The sequence below is a fragment of the Malus domestica genome, chromosome 05 (assembly GCF_042453785.1).
Source record: "Malus domestica chromosome 05, GDT2T_hap1".
Classification (NCBI taxonomy): domain Eukaryota; kingdom Viridiplantae; phylum Streptophyta; class Magnoliopsida; order Rosales; family Rosaceae; genus Malus; species Malus domestica.
In genome coordinates, this window is record NC_091665.1 from 16,389,067 (window position 1) to 16,408,223 (window position 19,157).

Consider the following 19,157-nt stretch of genomic DNA (forward strand, 5'->3'; position numbering starts at 1 on the left):
GAATGACTAGAGAAGTTGGGAAAAACTTCTCCAAAAATGCCCGTTTCATACTCTCCCATGATGTGACAGTTCCGGGGGCTAACTCATACAACCAATCTTTAGCCTTTTCCAAGAGAGAAAAGGGAAAAGCCTTCATTTTCAGAATGCTCCCATCAACATTCACAGGGGTCATGCTCGAACAAACAACCTCGAACTCCTTCAAATGTTTATTAGGATCTTCCATGGACAACCCATGGAACTTAGGAATATGATGCAATAAACTGGACTTTAATTCGAACTCGTCAGTCTTGTTTTGGGCCGCCCTTGGATATTGAATGCATAAAGGCAGAGCATTGTCCAATCCCGAAGCGGAAAGCTCCTTGATTGTTCGATTGTCTACTGCCATATCTTGGACTTCTTCAAAAGTCCTTACCATGGCCTCCTCTTGCTCTTCTACTTTGTCTTTTTCAATATCTGGTGCAGGTTGAAATGGTTGGGGATCTTGTTGATTCCTTGCTCATCTCAAAGTTCATTCAAAATCGTCGTCAAATTCAAAGATGTGCTTATGAACAGGTTGAGAACTTCGAGTCATAAACCACCTAAAACAAGAAAACAAGTAAAATCAGCAACTAGGAACAAAAATACATGAAAATAAACAAAAAGAAATAATAAGGGATTAGCAAAGTTGCTAATCCCCGGCAACGGCGCCAAAAACTTGATGCAAAAATTAACTTAACACACAAATTTAACCCTCTTTTGACAACTGTAGCATAAGTATAAGTAGGGATAGTTCTGGACCGGGGATTAGGAGGGCTTGCTAATAACCTCTAAACTGACTCAAAAACATAAAACTAAACTTAAAAATACTTAACAAGACTCACAAGACTCAAAGCAAACTTAAAATACTCAAAACAGCTTAAAATAACTAAATAAACTTAAACTAGACACTAGGAATGACTTTGGACGAAAATTGACTTTTACTTGAATCAAAACATTTAAAAACACAAATTAAAACAGATTCTAACTAATTAGACACTCTAAAGTAAAGGGGGATTGAGTTTTGGACGAAGTTGAAACAAACAAACAAGTATGAAAAACTAGACAGATTGTAAAACGAATGTGAGAAATAAGATGATGGATGGGATAGCTAGAGGCTTTTTCAACACACATGACATGTATGCAAATAACTCGATTTCCAGTTAGTACTTCATTGAATTATGAACCACAATGCTCCAAATTAACCGTGACATCACTAGTTAACTCTCAGATTTTCCTTGTTTTATTGGATTGGATGACATCATTCGACAACCCAAAACATTCTTCTAAAGTTCCCTACATGACATCATAATAGAGATACAATCAAAGATCATTACGTTTAATGAAAATCATAAGCATTGACAAAGCACTTGCAACTATGACATCATGTCACTCATGCTAGGAATTGAACTTAACGCGATCGTTTATAAGCGACCTTCACTACATGTGAATATAAGTTTGTAACGATTATGTGAAACTTCCTTCTATTCTAGCAACGGATTTATGCATGCCAATTAAGTGTCGACCCTTAATTAACAAATACAAATAAGTTATCAATCAAATAGTTAAGTCAATTGCATTCACGATTCAAAAGTTCATAACTGGAATTTATCAAATTATATTGCAATAAACGTAGTCATGGCTTTGAAATCACCCCTAGCCAAGAGGGGTTTAGCCACTCATATTTACAACAAAACGAAAGGAAATGAATTTAAACATTAGAAATAAAAGAAAGAAAACACCTAAACGCTTCAACGATCCAAGTTGGACAGCAAGCACGTCCAAGCACTTTCCTTCCCTTCCTTTGCTACGGCACAAGGTGTTGGTAAGTGTTTGAAGGTTTGTTTGTATGGAGGAATGGATGTGAAGATGAATGGATGTGTTTGGATGAAGGTTGTGTTGAAATAGGAGTGAATAATCTAACCAAGTATTAACTCAATTTATGTTACACACACTTCCTTTTATAGAGGAAGTGCAAGGCAAAGCATGGGTAAAATGGAGTGGTGTTGAAATGATTCAAAGGTGAAAGTGAAGTAATGATGCAAAGCATGGGTAAAATGGAGTGGTGTTGAAATGATTCAAAGGTGAAAGTGAAGTGATGATTGATGCAAGAATTAAACATGGATGGAGTGCACAGCAAATGTTTGTTATGGTACAAGGAACCCTTAATTTGTGTCCTAAAATGCATAGGAAACCTTCAATGTTGCTGGAACTTAGGGACATTTAGGATTTAGGAAAGATCAAACCAAAATAGGAAACCTTGGCTTAACTTTCCTACTTCAAGTAGGAATCTTCATCTTTAGGTCTTCAATTTTGTCCATTCCTTTAGTTCCAAGCATGTGATATTTATTCCAAGCCCAAAATTGCTCCAAAATGCTCCAAAATGCACATTTTTGCATACTTTGTCCTTAAAACCTGAAATTGCACAAAAATGACTTTAAACACTAAAACTACTAAGGAATAACAACATAAATGCATAAGAACAAGCTAACTCAGTCGCATAAATATGCTCATATCACAAGACCCCAAACATCAGAATGAACGACCATGAATGGCACAAAACTTTTATTTAATCTTAATGGATAGGAAACACGATGACTTTTGGCCAAAATACAAATTTCACAATGGAAATCAGATTCTTTGAATTGGGGAAAAAGTTCAGGGAATAAAAGTTTAAGATAACCAAATGAGGGATGTCCTAATCGCCTGTGCCATAACCAAATCTTAATCATTCGGGTTGATTCGTCTCTGCTTACATGATGCACTTGACTCAATCTATTGCTGCATTCTTCCTTTAAGTCCAAATAATATAGTTTGCCCCTTCTAGTACCATAACCAATCATGGCCCTGGTGAGCAGATCCTGGAAAAGACAATATATTGGCCAAAAGGAAACAGAACAATTAAGGGAGTCAATAATTTGAGAAACAAATAAAAATCGTAATCTAGGGATGGTACAACTAGGACATGATCAAGATTGAGTGAGGAAGTTAGTGAAAGAGAGCCTTCTCCAGTAACCGGAGAGATTGAACCATTGGCACTGGTAATGAATGTCTGGTTGGCTGTTTTTAGTGAGTGAAGAATGTTAGCATCAGATGTCATGTGATCTGTGGCACCTGTATCAATAATCCACGATCTATTACAGGTATTAGCGGATGTAAAATTAGATATACCTGAGGTGTTCAAGGCTTTTGGGACATGGTCAGATGAGCTAACATCTTAAGAAGACTCAGAGGTGGTGAATGATGCTCTGCTAGATTCCTTCTTTCGTCCTTTGTGAACCCATCCTTTTGGATAGCCAATAATCTCATAACAGCCTTGAATAGTATGATTTTTCAATCCGCATTTGGTGCACTGCATAGGTGGTCGATTACGAAATCGATCAACTGTTAAGGAGTTTATGTTTTGAAGTCGAGGTCCTTGTGGAGATCGAGAATTTGTGGTAAAGGGCACAATAGCTTCAAGCATGGTGGCACTTTCTGACATGGTTCCTTGTCGATTGCTTTCACGTTTGACATGAGAGTATGCTCTTTCAAGACCAAGTTTGGGCTCCATCCTCAAAATCTCACCACGAATTTGATCAAACTTGTTGTCTAATCCTGCAAGAAAAATATAGACTCGAAGTCGCTCAATTTCTTGCTGCCTTGATGAGATATCATCTGGGTGCTTCATGTTAGTACGACTAAGTTGATCAAGTTCTTGAAAAATCTCAATGAGATTGCTGTAATAGTTAGCAATAGGAGCTCCATTTTGCTTCATGGTAAATGTCCTTTTATGAAGATCATAAATTTTGGCTTCATCAGAGCCATCTGAGTAAGTCTTTTTTATGGCATCCCATACATGCATGGTTGTGTCGTAACGGATGAACCGCTTCATCTGATTGGGTGTCATAGCATCAAATAACCAACTTTTGACTTGGCAATTTTCAGCTCGCCACTTGTTATACAGTGGGTCTGTGATTGCAGGCTGCTTAGTATCACCGGAAAGATGCCCCATGTTTTTCACGACCAGCAATTTTCATCTCTATGACTTGATGCCATAGAGAATAGTTGTTCTCATCAAGTTTAATTCCTGCAAAGAAATTGGAATTATCATTTTGAATGGTGACCACTTGTGTGGTGGAGTTTGATTCACCTGGTGTGAAGGACTGAATTGGTGGGTCTGATACTTCATCATCACTAACCATTGTATAGGCTTAAGATCAGTGAAGTTGAAATAAAAATAAAACTGATATGATGATTGAGATATGATATGGCGGAAGCTTTTTTCTGTTTTCGAGGTTCAAGAGTCAGTCATGATCGACTGCTCTGATACCATCTCAGAAATCGAAATATACTTCATTCTTCTTTGTTTACAAGAGGGAAGTCCTCTCTTATAGAGGGCCAAAAACTAGTCCTAACAAGTGGACAAGCCAAATGATGATTACATGAGGAAAACACCGAAGAGGAAAATAAGGAGAAAATGAAAGCAAAGCAAAGTAATGATGGCTAGCTATAAAGTAAAGTAATGATGACTAGCTAGAAGAATAATTACAAGTCTATTATTTATACCAATAATATCTAGCAATTATTGTTGACAGAAAGAAGTTCATTAATCTCAAAGCCAAGTTCTTCCAGAAAAATGGAGGGTTATTGCTAGACCAGCATATTTCTTTACATGGAAGCACAAAAACTTTTGCAGCCGAGGAGCTAGAAGCGGCCGCTGCCTATTATAACCAGAGTCACACTTTTGGTTCAGGAGAAAGTGGAACAGTTTACAAAGGACTTTTGTCCGACGGCGTGACTGTGGACATAGTGAAAACGGTAGTGCGCGAGGGTCAAATCGAGCGTTTTATAAATGACATTGTCACTCTTACCAAAATCAACAATGAAAATGTGGTGAATTTCTTGGACTGCTGTTTAGAGACTGAAGCACCCATGTTAGTCTATGAACTCGCCTGCAACGGGACCTTATTCAACTACATTCATCATGCTAACGGGAAGAGTTCATTGCCTTGGCACGTCCTTTTGAAGATAGCCTCAGAATCTGCCGCTGCTCTTGCCTATCTGCATTCTGCAGCAGACTCATCAAAAACAATGATCATTCGTGGAATTGTCAACTCTTCCAACATATTATTGAGCGATTGTTTCACGGCCAAAGTCTCCGGTATTGGACCTTCAAGGTTGGTCCCAATCCCTAGTAATGAATCCCAGATAACTACATTGGTACAGCAGACGGTTGGTTATTTAGACCCCGAATATCTAAGTACGGGCCAGTTGACAGATAAGAGTGATGTTTATAGCTTTGGAGTCGTCTTGTTAGAAATTTTGACGGGAGAGAAGCCATTGTCTTTTGACAGACCCGAAAATCGAAGAATCATAACATCCCATTTCGTTTCATCTGTGGAACAAAATGGCCTGTTTCAGATCGTTGTGTCGCAACTTGTAAATGAGGGAAACAGAGAACAGCTCAGAGCTGTTGCAGAGCTTGCAAAGCGCTGCCTCAAGTTGAGTAGTACCGAAAGGCCCACGATGGAAGAAGTGGCAGGGGAATTAAGGAGGCTGTGTGACAGCACGCATAATATAGCCCCGTGGCTCAATCCCGCTTGCTGTGAAGCATGCCTAGCTCCTGGTTGAATTGGGCATGTAACATGTTTCTAGTCTTTCGTTCATCCACTGCATGTCATACACTAGAGCGTAATAAAATTTCGAAAATTAAAAACAAAAACTATTTATTACAGTTACTCCTCACCTTCATTCACTTGATCTAGCTCCTAAAATACTTGGTTCCGTATATGTAAGGAGCCATTTCTCCTCATCGTATATGTCAATCACATTTTTACATGTATAATGTGAAACAATGAGTTGCAGTACTGTAAAAAGCTAAACAATAACACTTGCTCAATCAACTGGCTCTTGTAGCTGTAACACTTTCCGTTGATAAAATAGAAAATTGCCATTTGATCAAACAACCACCATAAAATGTAACGGCATTGAAGTTTTTTCACTTGTTTTTGGTAAAGTTTTCTGTAAATTCCAACAGACTGTAACATCTAGGTTTCACCATAATAATTGGTGTGTAGTGGCATGTTTCAAGAAGGCAAGACAAGTTTGCGTGATCGGAAGTAATTAATTGTACCTTCTCTACAGAAATGTGGCATGTTTGGTCTACTGCATGTTGGCGGTTGGCCCTTAAGTCTAGATGAGTCCTTGGTCATTCCAATTAACCTAGCTCTTAAAACTCACAATGCCCTTTAATCCTTGTATGGTTACCAACATTTTTTTTTTTTGTACTCGAGACTGTTGTTTGATTCTCCCTTCACATAGACAAATAAGTAAATACATACGTATTTAATATTAAACACCTACATACTAGACTACCAAAGACGGTCCTCTAGGTGGAAAGCAACTTGTATGAAACGAATCCATTGTTAAGCGGCGTCTTGATTAATATTATTGTTTCATATAGAGAAAAACTTACATATGACATGTATTAATGAACTGAGATGTTACATGGCGGTGAACCTGTTCCATATAAGTCTTTCTCCGATAGATGGAGATACAAATACGTTAAAATTGTACCATACTTGATTAGAGATTCTCTACGCATAAATACTTGTCGAAAAAAATCTCACTAATAATCAATTTTATTCAACTTTGATTCTGTTTTTTGACAACTATGATTGTACACCGTAGAGCAATCAATGTCTCAATAAATAAAATCACAGTTAAATTGTGGATGCGAGTACAAATGGAAGTATCAACACCTTAGCCAGCTTTGGTCCCATCCATCCATGATCCATCACTTAAGTCTTTACCTTGTACTTGTGGCAAACATCAACCAAGAAAGTGTCCTCACTTCATGTTTTTTTTTCCTCTTGTGGGCACGAAATTGGGTTTTGTACTCACTCGTTCTCCAATCAATTACACCTTGCGCAGCAGACTAGTGTACCAAAATGTAGGAAAACATGTTTTGGAGGCACCCATTTTTCTCTACTCATTTTTATTATTGTTATTATTATTTATAAACTTCATCATGAGTTGGAATTGTGATCGTACACTTCAAGATGATGATATGATGTCAAGATTTCATAGTCGGGTTAGTGGCCTACTACCAATCACATAAATATTGTATCAACTTAACCACCTTGTACATATTAAAAGGTATTGAAATTTATCACAAAATACCTTGGTACAATTACGAGTAGAACCATTCAATATAATTTATAATAATATTCTGTGAAGTTTTCAGTTTGGGGTTCTATTCTTCAACACATGAGATCTTAACTTCATGTGAGAGGTGGAAGAGAAACATGTTGATGCACAAAACCGAAGGGGTCTTGGACCAACGTAAATCCGATCGTGAATCTGCATGAAAGTAAATAACACAAGATGTATCGTGGTTCACCCCAATGTTTGGGCTACGTCCACACTGATTATTGTATTTCTCTGAGATGTTGAAGAGGAAGAGAGGGAGAGAGAGCTTCCTTATGTGAGGATGAGCTTCTCTGAATATGAGAAGGGATATGAGGCTCTGAGAGTGAGAGCTTGAGGGATGTGAGAAGGCTTAAGGTTTGTGAGGGTAAGGAGGTCCTTTTATAGAATAAAGGCTCCTCCTCTTTTTACATATTTGCCCCTCTATTTATTACATAATTACATTTGAGTCCTTTGAGTATTTATACGAGGTCTAAATACGGAGGCCCTAAGTATGGTATAAACAAAACAGTTGGACCAAAAACATTAATGTGCCATTTCAAGTCTAAATGAAATTCAATGGTCAAAATTAATCTAAACGTGACTTTAAATAGAATATTACTAGAAAATCTCGTACAACACTTTTTAGGGTTAATTACACAAACACCTTCTTAAGTTTTTTGTGTTTTCATAAAAACTTCATAGGTTTAAAACATTACACTAACACCACCTCTTTAATCCACTTTCGCATAAACCCTTCAAGGACAAATTTACCCTTTTAATTAATCATCTAAAAATAAAAACCACATTTACACCATCTCCTATGAAGATGTCAAATTTCATTTTTATAGCTAACATGGCAAAACAACATTTTGTAAAGTCTCCTATTCCAACTGAGGTGTCAAATTAAAGTGCTTTTTTGTTATTTATAAAATCAAGTAAGTCAAAATTTAATAATAAAATAATCAATAAGTGAAGAAAAATAAAGAAATATGTGGACCCAACATTAAAGTAAAATAGGAAAAAAAATTTGGCGTTGCCTTCAAATTTGACGGCAAAGTTGATTTTTTTTTTTTTTTGTCAAAACTGTCTATTTAGGATTTTTTTTACATTTCATTTGGAGATTCTCTTAAATCTCATTTTATATTTCGTGAGGGGTGAATGTTAGTTCTACTCCAATAGGAGAAATGTAAATTTGAGATTTCATTTATTGTTCTCTCTTCAGTTGGCGGAGCCCACCTCCAAAAAATGTTAAAAAAGAAGCAAATTTTTATTTCATATACATCTTCCGGCAAAAATGAATATTTACATCCCGCCATTTTCTCAAAAATATAAAATGCGAATTTCAAGATATTCCATCTTTTATTGGAGATGCTTTCATCCATTTCTAAACCTTCCATGCTTGTCTGTTATGAGTAATGAGATTAATTATTACTCAAAGGCCAAATGGGGAAATTTGATTACGCTGCGTAAATGGATTAGGATTTAATGTCCTAACCAAAAGAAAAACAAGATTGATATGATAAAAGTTTAGGTGATTTTGTATAAAATTAATAAAAATTATAATATTGGAAATAGATCAATAATATTTATGTTAATTTAAAATAAGTCAATCATGTATTATGATATTTAAATTTATTAAAATAAACAAAAATTACAGAATCTGCCACTACAACTGGCACTCACTTCAACTAACACCCATTTTCTCGCATTTTTCATAATTTGGAATAGGTCAATATGGATAGACATTGCAACACAATGTCTATTTACTTATTCTATTTTTTTTCATTTAGATTCAGACACTGCGTTGCAGTGTCCATTTCATGGTTTCATTTTTTCCATCACTCACATGCATCAACAGTGTTCATTTTTGCATTTGGATTCAGACACTGTAATGTTGTTCCTTGTTCTGTTTTTTATTTTTGGATTTAGATACTGCATTGAAGTTTCCGTTTCCTGTTCCATTTTTTATCACTCACCTGCCTCCAGTGCTTTGCACCTCACACAACTCCTTTCACATTTGGATTCAAATACGACACGTGTCAATGTCAGAATAAAACTAGAAACTCTCTATTATAAATAGAGATCATTCTCTCACAATATTTCCTAATGTCATTTGTACTAAATCATTCACTTGTACTCACTAAAGGAGAGCTTGAACCTATGTACTTGTGTAAACCCTTCACAATTAATGAGAACTCCTCTACTCCGTAGACGTAGCCAATCTGGGTGAACCACATACATCTTGTGTTTGCTTCCCTGTCTCTATCCATTTACATACTTATCCACACTAGTGACCGGAGTAATCTAGCGAAGGTTACAAACTTAACACTTTCTGTTGTACCAAAGTCCTCACTGATTTTGTGCATCAACAGTGTTCATTTTTGCATTTGGATTCAGACACTGTAATGTTGTTCCTTGTTCTGTTTTTTATTTTTGGATTTAGACACTGCATTGAAGTTTTCGTTTCGTGTTATATTTTTTATCACTCACCTGCCTCGAGTGCTTTGCACCTCACACAACTCCCTTCACATTTGGTTCAAATACTGCAATTCAATGACCATTTCCTGTTCTGTTTTTTACATTTGGATTCAAAAACTGCAACGCAGTATCTGTTTCCTAGATTTGGATTGCTGACCGTAGAGCTCTATGCTTTCTCATCTCACCGTCCCTCTCTTGACAAGCTCCTATACTTAACTAGGCCAGCTTTTCTCTTAGTGATGGCTTGCAATTGAGAGTCTACGATTTGCAGTGATATCTCAAATGGATGAAATGAAGTATGTTAATTTTGTTTGGAATGTTTAGCAATTTCGAAATTTACTATGGAATCATATTAATGAAATTCAATTCTAAAACTTATTTAATGAATTTCTACTACTATTGATTCATATATACTTGTTCATTTTAGATAATCTTATTAAAGTTTTTGTGTAAATGGACATAAGCTTGGGAACGAACGAGGACGCTTTGATATGGATATTAGGACACAGGAATGTAAGCCAAAGGAGGAAAATCAAAGATACTTACCAAGACTTTTGATGATTTTCAGTCTGAACTTTCTAGAGATTTTACAGTAATTTTCTCCAACATTTTTTTGGTTTTAAAACTAGTATTTTAATTTGTCAAATTGCAAACTAAAAACGTCATAAGAATGTCATGCTGTTATTGTTTTTGTTGATGTTTTCCAGCATGAACAATAAATTCTAAACTATTTATAATGGCATAAAGTCCACATGGTATATGATTAATAGTAAAGTTTTTATTGATTTTTGGCTAAATTACCTTAAAAGTTAATATGTAATAAAAAAAGTATATTGAAATACCTTTATTAGTTTGATTTTTAATAAATTTAACATTTATACAACCATATACTTACACTAATAAGTGAAAAATAAATTAATACCGTACTCGTTATTCACGAAAACAAACCTAACACAAGGACCGTCACTTGCTAGCAGAAAGAAAAATACACACAACAAAACAAATTACAACGTTGAGATTATATAAGTACGTAAACTAGTACTCTACCATCTAATTTTAGATTAAATATGTCTATATCATTTTAGAGAGGTCTCTTAATGCCTTCTTTTTTCTTCTCATCGGAGTTATTTTATAAGGACTTGTCATGGTAAGGAAGAAGGGAGTAACAAGCACACTTGGAGAGCATAGTACAACTGAATTTTGAATAAGTGTTTACATAATCTTCTTTGCTATACGCAAAAAGGAAGAGACTTATAAAATGGCAAAGGCAAATAGAGTTTTTGCACATTTTCGTTAATCCATGAACAGGATTTATAAAGACACATAAGAACACTAGTATTTCATTGCTACAAATATGGATTGTTAAAAAAAAAGGGATACTTTGGATGCGGTCTCGAATCCTTAACATTCTTTGATTAAAACCTTAATGGTATTCAAAGTTTGATCAAAGTCCCTTGACTTTGTACACCTCATATATTACTATTAATATTTATATTTTTATAGTTTTGACATTAATCGTTTTATATTTTATGAGATTTATAATCCTATAAATTTAAAATCTCTCATTATAATACTATTAGAAACAGTTACAATAAAAGAATTCAAACATTTTGATTGAATAAATGGATAAAAACTATGTAAAAATAAGAAATAATAAATGGCAGAAGAATGTATCCATAGTGTTAAAAAAAATTGGTACATTTCACATATGTACATTAATAAAGAAGAATGGGCACATTATAAATAAATTAGGGTGCATATAAAAGATTAAAAAATTATGAGCACAAATGAATTTTTAAAAAATATAGGCCCTAAAAGAAATTAATACATGGGTACAAAATAAAACTAAAAATAAAATACTACAAATTTAAAAAAAAATGTTGCAAATTAAAAGTGGGTACAAACTAAAAATATAAATATATGATACAAAGTTTAGGCATAAAACATAAATATACCATATGTAATTTTTCTATCATTGATTAAATATACAATGTCACGTGACGGTATACACATGGATATAAACACAAATGAAACTTTAAAAAATATGGGCACAAAAAGAAACTCATATATGGGTACAAATTAAAAATGAAAAGAAAATTGGTACAAATTAAAAAATATTTGCAAATTAAAAATAGATACAAACTAAAAATAAAAATATATGATAAAAATTTTAGCCATAAATATAAATATACTAATTGTAACATTTTTAACACTAAAGGAATATATTTAAAAATAAAAATATTTTATTATTCAAATAATTAATGATGTTATTAATACCCAATGACCTTGATCAAAAATTAAAAATGAATAGGATTTTAATCAATGAAGTAACAAAAAAAAAAATGTGAACCTAATTTCTTCAAAAAAAAAAATACCACTATACAATTACAACCCTTCTTTACTCAATAGATACAAAACACCCATACTTTAGCACCCAAGGAAACGGTCCCTGGTGTACCAGTTTGACTTGGGGGGTGGTGATTTAGTGGCAGTGGATAAGAAAACAAAAATGAAAAGTACTCCTATTCTTCCTCACTTTTTGTTATCGCGAGCAATATTGTGGTAACATAAGATTCGAAGTGCAAGAGCACATACATTACTCCATGAGCTATTTTTTGGTAATTAATCTCCTAAACTATTTGAAATTAATGAATTTAAATGAGCGAAAACCTTCACTTTTAGGTAATAATAGACACAAGTACAACAGATCATAGCTAGACAATTCAAATGAATTACTATCGTACTTATTGGAAAATAAAAATGGTAGGATGATATTAATTAGAATAGTAAGTTGTCATTTAACCCTCTGAACTATTTAAAGTTGGCCACATACTTTTGGTAAATAATCTCCGTAATCATTAGAAATTAGTCAATTAATCTTTTTCCGTCAACTTTTATAAAATTTCATCAACTTTGCCATCATATAAATAGTTCAGGATGTAATTTACCAAAAAACAAGTCAGAAGTTATTTTCAACTGAAGTAATAATTGAGAAGGTTAAACGGTAGTTTATCCTAATTGGAATTATAGAAAGGCATACTATATAATTAATCAATCGGAGAAGGATAAAATAGAAATTTTGCAAACGACATACGAAACATGCGTTTTGATATGGGCACTGTTACTGTCCCACAGAGGAAGAAGCGCATGTTGTTTGTTAAGCTCTCCCACTCCCAGAAAATTATCCAGATCTTCGAAACGGGACCGTCGGCATTCCCTTTGTCACCCTTTTACCCATTCAATTTCACCATTCAATTTCACCCTTTTACCCATTCAATTTCACCCCCAAGACTCGCAGTAACACGGTCGAACGGTAAATCCAAGGCAACCCCACCCTCCGGGCCCACCTCTAAATTCTGTTTATTTTTCTCTGTTTTTAATCTGAGCCGTCCAACAGATAACTTACTCAACATCCCTCTTGGATCTCCCACTTTTCTCTCTCTTTCAAAATCCAGAAATAGCAAAAGGGAGAGAGAAAGCACACACTCTGTGCGTGTGTGCGTGCACTGCTTTAACCTTCTCTGTAGAGAGAGAAACGAGAGAAAGAGAGAGAGAGAGAAATGGAGGACTACAACTGTAAGCGAATGGCGGCCATGGACGACTCCACCAACGCAGCCGTATCCAAGAGGAGAAAAGTTACTGCTTCAACGCCGCCATTGCCTCCAACTCAAACAATGCTTCAGCTCCTCAATTCCCAGGACTCCTGCTCCACCCTTTGCTCCGATCACTCTCCGCCTCCTTCCTCTTGCTGCTCCAGCAACGAGCTCAGCGATGTCCCCGCCGCCGCCCGCAGCTCTCCGCTCCTAGATCTGGAGGTCAATCTCGCTTCCCATAGCTCGGTCCGAGCTCCCAATTTCTCTTCCCCCTTTCTTTCTGTTCGAAAACGAGGAGACAAAAGAGGAGAGATAAACTAGCGGACGGAAAAATGTACTCCATGATTTTTCTCGTTTCCGTTAGGATTTTCTCAGGAAACAAACAGACGCTCACTCTCTCTCTCTCTCTGTCTTCATTTTCCTTCAATTTTACGTTTCTCAAATTTTATTGCAATTTTAAAAAATTTTAAATTTCAAAATTCATTTCACCGCTTGCAGTCCAAGAGTTTCAAAACGGCATTCTCCAACTCGACCTCCTTCGTCAACAATAAATTCAGGTTTCACTTCACATTCCTTCATAATTTTCCTCTTCAATTTCTCCAAACCGAAACGTATTTTTTTCAGGTTGATTTTTGTTCCTCAAAACTCGGCAATTTTTTCTTTCTTATTTTTGTAATTTCGCTGCACCAGCAGGGAAACGACGCCGTCGAGCGAGCTGTGCCTGGACTCGGACGAAATGTCATCGCCGGCGCCGCCGGTGTCTCACCGACGGAGAATCCCGGAGAGAAAATCCCCTCCGTTTGAAGAGATCGAAGAGTTCTTCGCTGTGGCTGAGAAGTACGAGCATAAGCGCTTTACAGAGAAGTGAGTACTTTTTTCACATTTTCCATTTTCTTTATATTTTCCATTTTTCTGCTGGAGTGCGCACGATAAGCCTCGTTTCGTGTAGTGTACCACCGGTGGCGCATTTTAACAGGAGACGGAAATCGGAACGCCTAACTAACAACATACCCGATTTTATCGGTTTCGAATTGGGTTCGGAATCGGGTGCAGGTACAACTATGATATCGTCAAGGACGTGCCTCTGGATGGTCGGTACCAGTGGGTTCGTTTGAAGCCATAAGCATTTCAGTTGGCTATAGAGAGAGAGCAGGTGGTGGGTATATTACAATAAACTGACACTCGGTAGGACAGAAAGTAGCATGCAACTTGTAATTTCATGCATGGAGATGAAGGTGGAGAGAGCTGATCTGGGTTTTTGATTGTACAACCTTCTCTTTTCTTTTTATGTCACAACAAATGGAAGCTTCTAATTCTCTGCAACTTCTCCCAACTTTTTTTTAATTAATTAAATTCTAAAATTATATATATTTATTTATGCAACAATTTATACTAATTAATTTTTTGTTTTTAGTTTTGGGAAAGAAAAGGGATTTTTGTTTGGGTCTGTTTTGGGTGTTTGTGGGTGTGTGAATCTCTCTTGTTTTTTAATCAGCTTTTTGGTTTATAATCACAGGTTTACTCTGCCTTTCTTATCCTTTGATTTTTTTTTTTTTTTTTTTTTTTTTTTTTTTTTTGCGTTTGGGGGTTTTTGGCTTTCCGAATATGCTTTTCATGGTAATGATTCGTTATGTTTGCGTGGGGACCAAACTAACTATAGCTTGGCTAGCTAGGCGCCACTAGGAAAGTAGGTTTTTTTTATTGTGATTTCAAATTTGGCCTCTAATTCCACTTAGTATTATAGTTTGGTAATAGTCTCATTCATTTGTAAGTAAAAGGTTTTCTCGTTAAAAGTGAATTTGAATCACATCATTACTAACTCATTGTAAGACTTAGCTCACCCCCTCTCCCTTAGGAAATTTTGTTTGTTAAAAAGAATTTGGCTTCTCATTTTGGAAGTCCCTTGCCAGCCATTGAGACTCATCTCCTATCCTTTAGACCCAATTGTGATATTTTGTGTCAATAATGCATTTGTTATGCTAGGACACGGGTGTTTTGCTCCTTTGTGACCAAAAAGTCACGAGTTCTAGTCGTGAAAAGCAATGCTTCTTACGATAGACGTTCTTCCGACAACCCTTGCAAAGCGGGGAATCTTGTTGGCTTGGAATCGACCTTTTAATGCATTTGTTATGAGTAAAAACATTGTATTATTGACCCGAGATTTCACGGTGGTACATCAAGTGCTCCACTTGCCGGCTTATGTGAATGTGGATTAACAAATTTGTGGTTGCAATAAGCCTAGAATTGTTTAAGATTTAGAATCTTTTAAGATGTGCTAATTAGGCTAATTTAAAAGGGGGGAATTCAATTCAATGTCTTGTATCATTATAGGTTTAGTTTTTTTTATATTGAATCTACATTTTAGGTTTTGGCTTCTGTATTAGATTACTATAGATAAAACAAGAGCTACTTCTACTAGTAGTACTGGAGCTGCTTGCAGTTAGCAACTCTTCTGTACCAAATTTTAACTTAATTGGATAAATACCTATTAAAGCGTTTTTGAGATTCTAAAAACACTTTTTTTGTTGCTACTTTTAAAGAACGATATGATATGTCATGTACTTGACGAAACATTTGAATTCTAAATAAACACTTTGTTATGCTTTTCTGATAGCAGCTTTGCTAGCAAGAGTGCTTATGAGTGAAATTGCTTCCGACATAAGCAGTCCGTTAATTCCGAATGTGCTTCTAAGATGATTTTTTTTTTTTGGAGGGGTGGGGGGCAATATTGTTTATTGAAAAATGTTTTTTTTACAAACTATATTATATATTTACACTAAAAAGGTGGGGAAGTGAGTTAAGTCTCATAATGGGTTAGCAATAATATGATTCAATTCATTTTTTACGAGATTCGAACTTAAAACCTTATTTACAGGTGAAAAAAAAATCACTAAACCGTAATACTAAATAACTGAATGTGTATCTTGTTATAGAAAAACCACGAAGAAAAAAAAAAGAAGAAGAGATATGTTTTAAAAGGGTTTTAGGGGGATAGTAGAGGGACGGGCGGCTGCTTTTGAAAAGGGAGCTGGACAGGAAATATTCGCTACGTATGTGGGTAGAATCAGTCTCTCTATCACTCGCTCGCGCACTCACACACTGCAGCCTGCAGAGGGAGAGCAGATACCGAAAGGGTGGCAGAGGGCATTGTCGGACACAGAATTAAAGCAAATCCAACAGGTACATGCATTTGAACATGATCACACACGTGTCAAAAACCCAATCTATCAATCATGTGGGGTTAGGGGTTTTCTTGCTTCCGCCCCCAAATAGTGATACAAACAAGAGTAAAAAGATGGACATATTAAAGTTAGTAAATTTTATTTTATTTTATTTTTTTAGTAAATTGGAGTTTATGACAAATAAAGTTGAATTGTCACACTAGCTGGTAATCATGATTAATGAATAATATGCCCGTCACGTGAGGGTGACGTAGCCATGCACAGTGGTGAAGCCAGGATTTCTCGGGGGGAGGGGCGAACTTAAAAGAGTGCAAGGTTAAAGAAAAATGGCAACAACTAAATCTTTTTATATAGTAATGTCTTCCATAATTAATCAATACAAACAAATTACAATTGTTGCCGGCGAGGTTTCATGTCATGAAAACGTCGCATAATAGGCTCATTATCAATAAAAGCAAATACATCTTTCTCAATGTAAACAAGCATGCTATCACTCAACCATTGATCTCCCATTTTGTTACGCAATGGTGTTTTCACAATCTTCATAGCAGAAAAAGCTCTCTCCACCGAAGCGGTTGCAACCGGTAACACCAAAGCCAATGTAAGAAGTTTATACACTAACATATAACTTTCAGACCTCCCGGTCTTCACTAACTCTTGTGCAAGATCACTAATTCCTCTCAATGATGAAAACTCACTATGCATCTTCATATCATGAATGTAATTGTCAAGTTGAATTGGAAGATTCATGAGGTCCATACGATCAAAATCTTGAGAATAAAGTTCGGCTAAACGAACAATTTTTGTTTTGTCAAAAGATGCAAAATTATTCACCGGACTCAAACAAGCCATACAAAGAAGTAACTCGGTGTTTACCTCATTGAAGCGATCATTCAACTCCTTTAGTTGCATATCAAGGACTTGAAAATAGAGGTCCACACGATAGTAATGGAAGTTTGTGATTTTTGGAGCTTTACGCCTTGATTTTCCAGGTACGAAATGCAAATCCTCCATGTTAGGAACGATAATATCATGCTCCTCACAAAACTTTTCTACATCATGAAGCAAGTCCCCAAAGTCATCATCTCTCAAGGATTGTAGTCTTTGCTTGCATACTTCCACTAACGCCATTGCATTCACAATATCTTGATCTTTCTTTTGCAATGCTTGTGATAACTCATTTGTAATTCCCAATATAAGTCTCATCAAGAAAAGGTGAAATGCAAAATCAAAAGTTTGTATGTCTTTGAATAACCTAGTTGCTTCACCGAGATTATCTTGGTTGCGATCACTTTTAATCCATTCAACCACCTCCACCACGGCTTCAAACATAACAATAATACTAACTATAGTACCATAATGCGAGTTCCACCGTGTATCACATGGACGCATGAGACTCATTTCTTGATTTAACCCTTTACCCGTTTCAAGATTACCAAGATCAAGAGCTTTCTGAATTTGTTCTTGTTGTTTCTCTCTAAATGCATCACGACGCTTACACGATGATCCAATAAGATTCACCAAACTACTAGCATTAATGAAGAAATTGGCAACATCCTCATTTTCCTTTGCCACGAATACAAGAGCTAGTTGAAGTTGGTGTGCAAAACAATGAATATAAAATGCTTGAGGGTATTTGTTCAAAATCTTTGTTTTAAGACCATTCAACTCACCTTTCATATTGCTAGCTCCATCATAGCCTTGTCCTCGTAACTTAGACATACTCAAATTTGTTGTAGCAAACAATCTCTCAATGGCATCTTCAAGCGAGCTACTAGTTGTAGAGGAGACATGTTGAACACCCAAAAACTTTTCAATTGCTTCTCCTTTTTTATTCACATAACGCAATACCACCGCCATTTGCTCTTTAGTTGAAGAATCACGTGCTCCATCAACCAAAAGAGAAAAAAATGCACCTTCCATATCTTTAGTGATTGCACCTACAGTTTCAATGGCACAAGCACGGACAAGATCTTTTTTAATATCGGAAGAAGTATACTTAAGATTCTTGGGAGCATTCTCAAACACAACCTTCCTAACTTGTTCATTATGCTTGGAAAGAAATTGCATAAGCTCTAAATAATTGCCCCTATTGCTTGATTTCAACGATTTATCATGGCCACGAAAAGGTAAACCTTGTCCCAACAACCATCTTGTGCACTCAAGTGAGGCACTCAATAAAGTACGATAATTAATGTGAGCTTCATCGGTTTGCTTAATCACAAATGTTTCAATGTGTTGTTTTTGTGTCATCAAATCTCTAGCTTGTTGTATAGCTTTATTATGAAGACTTCCAACACCTCCCTCATGGACTCGAAGATTTTTGGGTCCTTTCTTCCAATTTGTAAACCCTATCTCAGTGAAGACATCACTTCCAGTGCTACCCATTTGATCAAAATCACATTTGAAAAGATAACAATAACGGCAAAATGCAGCATTTTTTGATATACTATACTCCAACCACTTAAACTTATCAAACCAACCAATGATAAAACATCGATTGTCACTAACCTTTCTTGGCATGATGTGGTCTCTAGGTTGACAAGGATCATTTTGGAGATAGTGTCTACGAATTGCTTCACGATAATTAGGTGGATAATCAAGCATTCGACGTCTATGTGCAGGGTCTGCAGGAAGATTAGCCAATATTTCATCCAACTCAGTGGCCTCACTTTGTTGTGACCTACTTGGAATATTTGAAGGAGGACTTCTTGGA

General features: G+C 35.8%; 3 protein-coding genes across 4 annotated transcripts; 2 read left to right on the plus strand and 1 right to left on the minus strand.

Annotated features, from left to right (window-relative positions):
• Positions 1-3,232: 3,232 nt before the first annotated feature.
• On the minus strand, positions 3,233-4,009 carry LOC139196092 (uncharacterized). The gene has a single exon (XM_070821753.1). It carries the CDS (start codon positions 4,007-4,009, stop codon positions 3,233-3,235), a length of 777 nt encoding a protein of 258 aa, XP_070677854.1.
• A 250-nt stretch (positions 4,010-4,259) lies between these two features.
• Positions 4,260-5,628, plus strand: LOC114825077 (wall-associated receptor kinase-like 22). The gene is made up of 2 exons (XM_029103414.1): positions 4,260-4,300; positions 4,593-5,628. The coding sequence occupies exons 1-2, from the start codon at positions 4,260-4,262 to the stop codon at positions 5,626-5,628; spliced, it is 1,077 nt and encodes a 358-aa protein (XP_028959247.1).
• Positions 5,629-13,070: 7,442 nt separating this feature from the next.
• Positions 13,071-14,629, plus strand: LOC114824811 (cyclin-dependent kinase inhibitor 7). 2 transcript variants are annotated; one of them, XM_070823024.1, is made up of 4 exons: positions 13,071-13,481; positions 13,758-13,816; positions 13,950-14,123; positions 14,313-14,629. In XM_070823024.1, exons 1-4 carry the CDS (start codon positions 13,227-13,229, stop codon positions 14,380-14,382), a joined length of 558 nt encoding a protein of 185 aa, XP_070679125.1. In that variant the 5' UTR covers positions 13,071-13,226; the 3' UTR covers positions 14,383-14,629. The 2 variants fall into 2 exon arrangements, with proteins under 2 accessions (XP_070679125.1, XP_028957916.2); XM_029102083.2 differs by having other exon boundaries at positions 13,953-14,123.
• Positions 14,630-19,157: the final 4,528 nt, after the last annotated feature.

What these genes read in the sequence shown, in the direction of transcription:
- LOC139196092 (XM_070821753.1), bottom strand. Translation starts at nt 4,009, where the DNA reads ATGGGGCATCTTTCCGGTGATACTAAGCAGCCTGCAATCACAGACCCA.
- LOC114825077 (XM_029103414.1), top strand. Translation starts at nt 4,260, where the DNA reads ATGATATGGCGGAAGCTTTTTTCTGTTTTCGAGGTTCAAGA. An exon ending in TCTGTTTTCGAGGTTCAAGA is followed by an intron (nt 4,301 to 4,592) that starts GTCAGTCATGAT and finishes TATTGTTGACAG; the next exon opens with AAAGAAGTTCATTAATCTCA.
- LOC114824811 (XM_070823024.1), top strand. Translation starts at nt 13,227, where the DNA reads ATGGAGGACTACAACTGTAAGCGAATGGCGGCCATGGACGACTCCACC. An exon ending in CTCCGCTCCTAGATCTGGAG is followed by an intron (nt 13,482 to 13,757) that starts GTCAATCTCGCT and finishes CACCGCTTGCAG; the next exon opens with TCCAAGAGTTTCAAAACGGC. An exon ending in CATAAGCGCTTTACAGAGAA is followed by an intron (nt 14,124 to 14,312) that starts GTGAGTACTTTT and finishes AATCGGGTGCAG; the next exon opens with GTACAACTATGATATCGTCA.